We start from the raw sequence: 10,728 nt of genomic DNA, 5'->3' as shown, positions 1-10,728 counted from the left end.
TTAAAACTTTGTCTCTGTTGATGATAACGGAAAAGAACTGTTCATTACACTTCTCTAAGTCTTGAGTCTATTGCAAGAGAAGAATAGGCGCTTATAATTTTGTGATACATCCCTTGCTCCTTATTTTCCTGATTTCACAAAGATGATTGCAGACATGTCAGCATTCAAAGCGGCAAACCCAGAGGCAGTGTTTGAGGACTTTATCAGATGGCATTCACCTGGAGATTGGGAAAGCTTTGAACCTAAAACCACTGAAACATCAGCAGGCCCCATCACCGAAGGCTCGAAAGATAAATGGCCTCCTTGTGGTCGTCTTTCTCAACGGATGTCTGATCAAGGAAACTTGTGGAGAAAAAGTTGGAACGATGCACCCGCTTTGCAAGCTGATGATCAAAAGCCTCTCCTAGACCCGAACCGAGAGGGGGAAAAGGTCTGTATCCTTGTGAGATTATTCATGCTGATAACCTCTTGCGAGAGTTAGGTTTGACCTCAATATCTTGACAAATTTCTCAGATTGTTCATTACCTGGAAACAGTGCGGCCTGATCAGCTTCTTGAGCAAATGGTCTGCACAGCCTTCAGAGGATCAGCCGACACTCTTAACCTGACAAAAGTCGGGAACATGAGACAAATGACCTCTAAATTGGAGCAACTCTACCTCATCATCAAATCTACTTTGGGGGCTCTACAACGTAATACTTTTGTTTCTCCTTAATTATTCAACCCCTTTAAACCATCTTCTCCTTTTGGCCTTCTTGTCTCCAAATAACAGATATTCGGATGCAGGCAACAATCTTCCGGATAAAGGAAAAACCGTCAAAGACCTGAAACGTCTCTGCGTGGTCTTTGAAAACGTGGAGAAGTTGGTAACGGTCGCGGCATCTATTCACAGAAAGTTCCTGGACGCATCACGACTTGCTCAAGTAATATTCAGCGACTTCTACACCATTTATTCCCCAACGATGGGAATGAACTCAAATGATGAGGAGAACAAAAGCAGGACGGTAAGTCAATGTTAAACCAGCGAGAGTTTCTCTGATTAGAATGTAATAATTGGATGATGTAACGTAACGTATCTATCTGGTCACTGGAACACAGGAGATGGAAGTAAGTAGACAAGAAGTGAGTTTGAGAGAGAGACAAGTGGTGTCTAACTTGTTCGCGCCCCCATCTGCGAACCAGTCATGGAGAAAGGTGCTGAGTATGGGAAAGCTTCTAAACGGACACGAACCCATTCTCAGGGAGATCATTTTCTCTACTGGAGACGATGTCAACAACGGCATCCATTACGCGGCAGCTGCTGACGTTGCGGCCACCAATTACCGGAAGGGAGAAGAAATCGAGACACACCGAATGTACGTGTCTGGAACATCTAACGATCTGCGGGTTGGACTCTCTGTTACTTCTTGCGATTGATTCTTTTTTCATTTTAAATTTATTACCTTACGATATAACACATTTGTTCTCTAATAGAAAATTAGTAAACGAAGTTCTGCTTGAACAAACTTCACGTAAATTTTTTGTTTAATATATAACTTATTTTTGCATTCATCGGCTTAATTTGATTTGCGTTAATAATAGACAACGAATGATTTGCGAGTTTCTAAGAAAACACATAGTCACAAAGGCAGTGAGGAATAATATGTCGATTTGTTAGTATTATTTTTGGTGTTCTTGTTACTTAATTATACTATTGTACTTTTGTTGATTTTTTAAAAGTTTTGAGTGAATGGACTGGTATGAGTCGGGACGACGTACATGCAGTGAGAGATCAATGATCTATCACTTCCAACGTCATATTTTAGATGAAACACGCAATCAAAAATTTAAAAAGAGAAAAAGGTTTTTTTTTTTGGGTCAAACGAGAAATAGAAGATTAATTTTGTTACTTTTGCGATATAAAGGGTAAATCATGTGATGCAATATTTCTAGAAGCATTAGACTGAGTGGTCTTTAAGAATGTTAGTGCAAAAGAAAAGAAAAAAGATGAAGTATTTTAATAAGCTATACAAACAAATTGAATTTTATACGTTTGTATATATAGCTCAAGATGAGATCAGTCTTCTTTGCAGATGAAACCTTATTAATTATTTGTACGTCGTTATGAAAGTATGACTGTGTTGTAGGTCTAAATAAGGTTTAAAAACTCATCATGCTACGAAGATGGTGCATCAAATCAAAATGTTTTATATAGATTGATGATACATATTATTGTTGTTATTGGTAGACATGACGTTTTTTCTTCTTGTTTCTAAATTTGATGATTGGATGAATATATAAAAGGATTAAGAGTTTTGTGGTGGGAACTTTGATCAAATAGTTGCCATGTTTGACAATGATCCTGATAAAATACTAATAAATCTTCTCTTTATCTTGATTTCTACATGTATATAAAGTATGGGATGGGGACATGGTGTGGTGTGAGAGACTATAAAGTGAAAAGGCGTGACCGTATAGGTATGAGTCTAAGCACTAAAGCCACTAAACATAATAAGAAATGTTAAGTAAATGGCTGACTGAGTGAGTGATGAAAATTGCGTGGATTAGATTAATAGATTATGAGAAATTGATGGCCAATACCTTTCTTCATTGATTCTTGACCCACTACCAACTCCTCACCATCTCTCTTTCTCTTTTTTTTTTCCCCTACTTTATCATCAGTTCCATCGCAATGAATCCTTGCATTATGAACCAAATCATATGGTGATTCCATGATTCCCTCAAATTATTGACCTTGTACATAATGTTTTCCACGCTTTCTTATCCCAACAACTACAGTATATAGATTGAGAATTTAGATTGCGTTGTTTATATGATATTAACATTATTTGATGGCAGTTGGTGGTCTATGTATCATGGGTTTGATTGTTAAATAGTATAATTAGTGTGAACGAAAGTGTTAATTTTGATACTCTTTAGATTAAGAAATAACCCAAAACGAGATAATCATACACTTTATATAAAAAATAGATAAACCAGAAATTGTATATGCCGTCAATGAAGCACTAATTAAGCAGCAAGTACATTTAGTCGTTTAATTAGAATCTTTAGTGTTTACAGCTATCAATCAGCGAACTATAATAAAATTTGGATGAGTTGGTCACAATGGTAAGGAAAATTAACTAGTTTCCAATGAAGAGTACTGAAATGGACAAAGTTATATTTCCTATAATGGAATAAAAATTGGACCGACGATCCATTGATATGATTTGATGTATCAACAAGAAATAATTAAAGCTATATATAAATGATTAAATCAAATGAATCACGGGAGGTATAGACACACCATGGAATATGGTTGGAGCTTTTGAATGGTAGTCTCCTTAACATCGTTAACTTGACTTCCGTTAGTCATAGCATTAAAAGTTCATGAAAAATATGTCGTTAACGGCTTAACACCATAATTATTATCATTCATATATTAAAGTTTCTTTTGGTGCACATTATAAATGTCAATATCGAAGATCATTAGATGAAACTCGTTTCCTTTGAGTATTTTTTTTTTTTTTTGTTGTAGTAAAAATTTAGCAGCGAGAAATAGATGTGTACTCTATATGAATACTTGGTGCTATTTTATTGTAATATCCTACATCCCAATCAGGAATTAGGGTCATATACTTAACTTATATGTAAATAGTTCGCTTTACTATGTCGTCATACGATATTTTAACAAATCTTGTAAACATCTTTATATAAAAATTATATACTATAATATTGTAAATTGCTATTATTAGAGTTTGAATATATAGTTTCCCACTTGCCACGGATGTAGCGAAGTCATTCATTCACTAGCGGATTATGTATATGGTTTATTATCATATTCATTTGTTCTTTTTATCCTAATTTAAAGTAGATGTGATTCTCTTACTTAACATGATAACCCAAAGAAGAAACTAAAAACTAAAAACATTAAGAAAATCAAATTAGTGCGTGAACGAAGGAAGTGAATGGAAGGTGGACAATTTACATTCAAAGTGAAAACTATTACCGAATGGGCAACAAAAATTAGATGTATCTAATTTTCCATTTCTCCTTTTTCTTGGTTCCCATATAAAGAAATATGATGATGGGACGTAAAAGAAAGTAGAGAAACTACAATGTGTATGAATAATCAAATCCAACTTGTTGCTTCTTTGTGATTAAGTTGTGACTTCACATAAAACTCTTCCTTCCTCTCTTTCAACTCTTCTCTCTTCTCTCAGGCACGCGACCCACACATACACACAAAGACACTAGAAAAATAATAATAATAATAATAATAATCAAGGTCGACCCTGCCTGACATAGCAAGATGGAGGGAGAAACCACAGTAAACGCAGCTGCGAGTTCCTCCTCATCCCCAAGCCGGTACGAGTCACAGAAGAGGCGAGACTGGAACACTTTCCTTCAGTATCTAAGGAACCACAAGCCACCTCTGAATCTATCTCGTTGCAGTGGCGCACACGTCCTTGAGTTCCTTAAGTACCTTGACCAGTTCGGCAAGACCAAAGTCCACGCTGTTTCTTGTCCTTTCTTCGGACAACCTAACCCACCGGCTCAGTGCACTTGCCCTCTCAAGCAAGCTTGGGGAAGCCTCGACGCTCTCATCGGCCGTCTAAGGGCTGCTTTCGAGGAAATCGGCGGTGGTCTTCCCGAGTCAAACCCTTTCGCTGCCAAGGCCGTTAGGATCTATCTTAAGGAAGTCCGTCAAACTCAGGCTCAGGCTCGAGGGATTCCTTACGACAAGAAGAAACGAAAACGGCCTCATACCACAGCCACGGCTACTCCAACCGCTGGCACTGATGAAGACGACGCCGGAGGAAGTAGTGGTGCTACCTTGGTCGTAAAGTCGAGAATAATCCAGTCAGATACCCAATGATAAAATCTTTTAAATAAATGGTATCGTAATCTACTAATCATCATGAGTGCTTTACTTTCTAAATTCGTACTTTTGAGTTATATATATTTGTGTGATTAACTATTTGAGATTGTATAGAGATGGAAAAGACGATCAACGATTATTAATTAGTAAGCTAGACCTTACAGTATTATTATTATATATTTTGCAATGAGCTTTGATATTTTCACCGTGATTGATGATAGATTAGTATGAAAGTGTATGATTGTGATGTGTGGACGAGCGAAGTTCTCGGGTCTCACGTGAGTCGTGATTTTTCTTAAAAGTCATAAATCTTCAGGTGTTTTTTTTTTTTATAGAAAAAGCTTTCAGAAATGATGATGATCATTTCTTACTTTCACTTTGTTTATGTTCTTCTTTACAAAATTCTAACCATTCAAAAAAAAAAAAAAAATTAGCTAGCTTCAATTGTTTCGATTTAGTAAAGTACTATTTACAAAACAAAACAATTACTTTTTAATGGATTTTATAGATAAAAAAAAGAAAACTGAAACTAAATCTTAAAATTTTGGAAAATAAAGCCTATTTTTGCAATAAAAAATAGATAAATTTAAAACTTGAGGCCAAATCTATAACTTTCATAAAATTGAGGCCTATTTTTGCAGTAAAAATATTTTTTGAGGCCTATTTTTGTTACTAAAAATCTCAAAAAATATGAAAGCCCAACACCCATTTGTCATAAGAATGGGTGAAGGGCCGGGCCTGGGTAGGCGTAGAAATGTGGATACAAAAGAAGAACAAAATAACAAAAGAGGAATAAGCTCAAGATCCATTTATCTTAGAAATAGCAAAAACAACAAATGATATAGTGGGTGGTCTTAATTATATATAACTCAAAATTGAAAAGGACTAGTGACCAGCCTAGCTATATCATTAATTCTCTTGGTAATTTATAAACCTAGACATATATCTTCATCTTTTCATGATATTCAAAAAATTCGAAGCACTTTCTCAAGTCTTAACAATAAGAAACAGTTTTTGACCAAAAAAAAAAAAACAATAAGAAACAGTTAACTAATATAATTAACTGTAAGTGTTATGAATGTGATGATTCTATTGATGATATTACAATGGTGAATATATACAGAGACTAGATTTGGAGCCGAAGTCTAATGTCATAAAGACAAATATATACTTTACATATACAGAATGATACGTATCCTTGACATGCTCCATCAAGATGGTGGGGCTTTAGACACACCAATCTTGCTAGAAGTTTGTGTGAATGGTGCACGGGCAAGTGGTTTGGTTAACGCGTCAGCCAACTGATCTTTGGAGGAGACGTGAGCGACACGGAGTGTGCCGGAGGTAATCTGATTGCGAATGAAATGGTAGTCAAGAGCAAGATGTTTCATTCTGGAGTGGAAGACTGGGTTTGCACACAAGTATGTTGCTCCGACGTTGTCGCAATATATCACCGGAACAGTGGATGACCTGAGACCGAGTTCCTCAAGGAGTGAGCTTAGCCAGCGAATTTCTGCTGAGGTATTGGCTACGGATCAGTATTCTGCTTCAGTAGACGAGCGAGCCACTCCTTTTTGCTTTTTAGAGGACCAGGAGACTGGATTCTTGCCAATGTAGACAATGTTAGCATGTGTCGAAACGTAATCATCCCTGTCACCGGCCCAATCAGCATCTGAATAGGCATGGAGGGAGGGGACATTGGAGCGATGGAAGAAGATGCCATGAGTGGGGGTGCCTGCCAGATAACGGAGTAACCGTTTCACCGCTTGCCAGTGAAGGGATGTTGGTTTGTGCATAAACTGAGAGAGTTTGTTGACCGCATAGGAGATATCAGGACGAGTGAAGGCTAAGTATTGGAGGCTACCTACGACCGCCCGATACCCCGTTGGATCAGTGAGCGCAGTACCAGCAAACAAAGAGAGTTTGGGGTGTGTTGCCATTGGTGTAAGGACAGGCTTCGCATCAAGCATGTTACACCTGGAAAGGAGATCAAGGATGTAACGACGTTGTGTGAGGTACATACCTGAGCGGGTGCGATAAGCTTCAATACCAAGAAAGTAATTTATGTCTTCTGGATCTTTAATACTAAAGCGAGTGGCTAACGCGGAGAGAGTGTGGTCAAGCAAAGCGTTGTTGTTACCCGTAACAAGTATATCGTCAACATAAATGAGAATGTAGACACGAGTTGTACCACATTTGAGTATGAACAAAGAGGTATCGGCCAAAGAGTTTGCAAAACCAATGCTGAGAAGAAACTGTTTGAGTTCTTGGTACCATGTCCGAGGCGCCTGTTTGAGACCATAAAGAGCTTTGTGCAGACGACACACATGCGTCGGGTTGGGATCAACAAAACCTTGTGGCTGTGAGATGTAAACTTCCTCGGTAAGATTCCCTTGTAAGAAGGCGTTATTCACGTCTAACTGCTTGATTTTCCAATCACAAGCAACAACAGTCTGAAGAACAACGCGAATTGTAGTAGCTTTGATAACAGGACTGAACGTCTCATGATAGTCTTGACCTTTCCGTTGAGTGTACCCCTTGGCAACCAGTCGCGCCTTGTGGCGATTAACAGAACCATCAGGTGAGTGTTTGAGCTTGAAAATCCATTTTGTATCGACCACATGCTGATGAGGAGCGGGTGGAACAAGAGACCAGGTGAAGTAGCGAATCTGTGAATTAAATTCATCGGACATTGCATTTCTCCACCGTTCATCGGCGAGCGCCTGAAGAACCGTTCGTGGTTCTAGTGTGACACTAGATATGGCAAGAGCATATTTGGAGTTGGGTTTTACAATACCTTTCTTGGCACGTGTGGTCATGGAGTGTGTGTTTTCCGGCGCGGCGGCAGCGGCAGGAGCGCGATCAGCAGCAGCGGTGGAAGACGGTGGACTTTGAGACGAAGATCGAGTGTTGACGGAGGACTGAGTGTCGCTTGATGGGCCTGATGATTGTGGACTTGAAGTTATTGGGCCTATTTCTGGTGGACTGAGTGAGGGAGGCCCAGTAGAGGAAGTATCGGATGATGAAGCTGTGGTCGACGAGGAAGGCGACTGCGGAGAACTTGCAGAAGAAGAGGACGATGCCGGATGAGCGGTTGGTGGTGACGGAGAATCTTGTGGAGTCGTCTCAGCGGACGGCGACGGTGAAGGTGCTAAGTCCGGTGCCAAAACCGGAACGGACGCTACGGGCGGCAGAGAAGATAGCGGAACCACAGAAGCTGGTGGAACCCAGTCTGTGACAGCAGCAGGTTGGGTAGGGGAAGTGGATAATGTTGAGTAAGGGAAGTTGTCTTCGACAAATTGCACATGTCGAGAGACATAAAGTCGGTTGGAGGAAGGATCTAGACATAGGAAAGCACTTTGGGTAAGAGAGTATCCTAAGAAAATACATGGTGTGGAGCGAGGTTCAAGTTTGTGGGAACGGTAAGGACGGAGCCACGGAAAACAGAGGCAACCAAAGACTTTTAGTTTGAAGTATTTGGGTGTAGTTTGAAAGAGAAGCTGATATGGTGAAGAAAGAGAGAGGACTGGAGTGGGTAAGCGGTTAATAAGGTACACCGCCGTAGCAAAGGCGTAGGACCAATAAGTGTTGGGAAGTTTGGCATGGTGGAGAAGAGCAAGACCTGTTTCGACAATGTGACGGTGACGTCGTTCCGCCAGGCCGTTGTGCTCAGGAGTGTGAGGAGGAGAGGTTAGGTGAGTAATGCCGAAGGAGGATAGAAAGTCGCGAAGTGCGATGAATTCACCTCCATTATCAGAGAACAGAGTTTCAATCCGTGTTTGAAATCGATTTTCTGTGAGGGCCTTGAATTTGATAAACGTTTCTTTGACATGAGATTTTAATTGTAGGGAATAGAACCAGGTATAACGAGTGAAGTGATCGACTATGATGAGATAATGTTTATAGGAGTCAACGGAAGTGACCGGAGACGTCCAGAGATCAGTGAATAGATATTGTAAAGGACGTGTAGAGGAAATAGAAGTTTGAGAGAAAGCAAGTTTGTGACTTTTATTGGAAAGGCAATCGACACAAGACAAAGACTTTGACAATGAATCTGAAAAAGGTAAAGAATAACTAGAAATGACTCTTTTAAGAATGGAGAGAGATGGATGACCAAGCCTAGAGTGCCAATCCGAAAGAGAGGTTTTGACTTTGGGTGTGGCAAAGAAACTTGCTGCTGCTGTCTTCGTGATCGGCCACTCGTAGAGTTCGTCCCTAGTCCGTCCTTAGAGTAACGGGGCACCCGAGCTGAGCGCTTTCACCTGAAAGGAAGCCGGGAAAAATTCCACCGAGACGTTATTCGTATTACACAAGCGGTAAACAGAAATAAGATTCTTTTGTATGTTTGGAACATGCAGAACATTAGTAAGTGACAGAGGTCGAGAAGTAGAGGGAAGCGTAGTGGAAGCCGTGTTTTGGATTGGGAGAGCTGTGCCATCACCAACAAGAACCTCCTCACCTCCCGTGTATGGTTGATGAAGGGAGAGGTTTGCTAGGTCGGAGGTGATATGATGTGTGGAGCCAGAGTCCACGACCGAAGAACCAGAACTTGGAGCCTGAGCAAAGTTAGCACGGGGTATCCAGGAGGATGAAGGGGTAGGCAGGAGAGGACGTGCAGGTTGAAACTGCGGACAACGACGTGCAGAATGGCCCTGGGTACCACATATTTGACAACGACCAAGATACGGCTTAGTGGGGCGGTTCTGGCCATAGTGTGGTCGTGGGTTCCAGTTAGATTGTGGAGATTGTTGGCGTTGTGATTGCTGATGCGGGAACTTAGAGTTGGACCGGTTGCGATTGTTGGTGTAGCTGGCAGTGATCGGAGCAGAGGAGGCGTGAAGGGAGAGAAGAGTAGCTTCACGGTTGAGCAGCTTTTCATGGAGTTCAAGGATTGTAGGAGCAACATCGCGACCTTCAGTTTGGTCAATTACCGATTTGTAATCTTCGGGAAGACCTTTGAGAATGGCGGTGATTTGATATTCATGATCCTCTGGTTTCCCAAGAAGAGCAAGCTTGTCAAATCGCATTGTGAGACCTTGGATGTACTCATCAATGGTTCGGTTGCCTTTACGCCATTCACTCACTTGGTGTTTGAGTTGCATAATGTGGCCACGACTGGGTTTTGCATATGTGGAAGCCAAGGTTTGCTAGATCTCGACGGAGGTGGATGCACGAGATAGAAGCGGCTGAATAGAGAGAGAGATCGCACCAAGCAGGGCACTGTAGATCAGCTTTTCTTGGCGTTTCCACACAGTGTAAGCAGGGTTGACGCTGGTGGTGCCGGTGACAGTGACTATGGGATCTGGTTTCTCCGCAGCGGGATCAAGAAAGGTAACGAGATCGTAACCATCAAGAAGGGCGTGGATCTGACGATTCCACATGATGTAGTTGTCGGCGGACAACTTAGTGACGTTGCTCATATTGATGTTAAGAAGAGAAGAATTGTTGAGAGGGATAGCATCGGAGGCGGCAGCAACTTGGGGAATGGTTGTTCCCGTGGAAGACATGACGAAAGAGGAAAAAGAAGAATAAAAGGAGAAGAAGATTTTTTTTTTGTTTTGTTTAAGAGCGTTGCTCTTATACCATGCAAGTGTTATGAATGTGATGGTTGTATTGATGATATTACAATGGTGAATATATACAGAGACTAGACCTGGAGCCGAAGTCTAATTTCATAAAGACAAATATATACTTTACATATACAGAATGATACTTTACATATACAGAATGATACGTATCCTTGACATTAACCAGGGCTAGTAGAAATGATTACATATGTAAGATGGTAGGCTGAAATCCTGACGATGTTACAATTTTCACCATTTATTTGTAAAAAGACTAATATCGTATGAAAATATTATAGTTGTT

The 10,728-nt window shown here is 40.4% G+C and overlaps 2 protein-coding genes across 2 annotated transcripts in view; both read left to right on the top strand.

Annotated features, from left to right (window-relative positions):
• Positions 1-1,550, top strand: part of LOC104726423 (rab3 GTPase-activating protein catalytic subunit) — a gene marked incomplete in the record, with an annotated part of 7,612 nt that extends 6,062 nt beyond the window's left edge. The window contains 4 exon segments of the mRNA XM_019233250.1: positions 153-430; positions 514-691; positions 786-1,003; positions 1,098-1,550. Coding sequence (XP_019088795.1) covers positions 153-430; positions 514-691; positions 786-1,003; positions 1,098-1,415 — 992 coding nt within the window.
• LOC104726422 (protein LIGHT-DEPENDENT SHORT HYPOCOTYLS 5-like) lies at positions 4,030-5,101 on the top strand. Its single transcript, XM_010445285.2, has one exon. The coding sequence runs from the start codon at positions 4,291-4,293 to the stop codon at positions 4,855-4,857; it is 567 nt and encodes a 188-aa protein (XP_010443587.1). The 5' UTR covers positions 4,030-4,290; the 3' UTR covers positions 4,858-5,101.

Source organism: Camelina sativa, chromosome 11 (genome assembly GCF_000633955.1).
Source record: "Camelina sativa cultivar DH55 chromosome 11, Cs, whole genome shotgun sequence".
Taxonomy (NCBI): Eukaryota; Viridiplantae; Streptophyta; class Magnoliopsida; order Brassicales; family Brassicaceae; genus Camelina; species Camelina sativa.
This window is presented reverse-complemented; position numbering and strand designations above follow the sequence as displayed.

Coding starts and splice junctions, on each gene's coding strand:
- LOC104726422 (XM_010445285.2), top strand. CDS start 4,291: ATGGAGGGAGAAACCACAGTAAACGCAGCTGCGAGTTCCTCCTCATCC.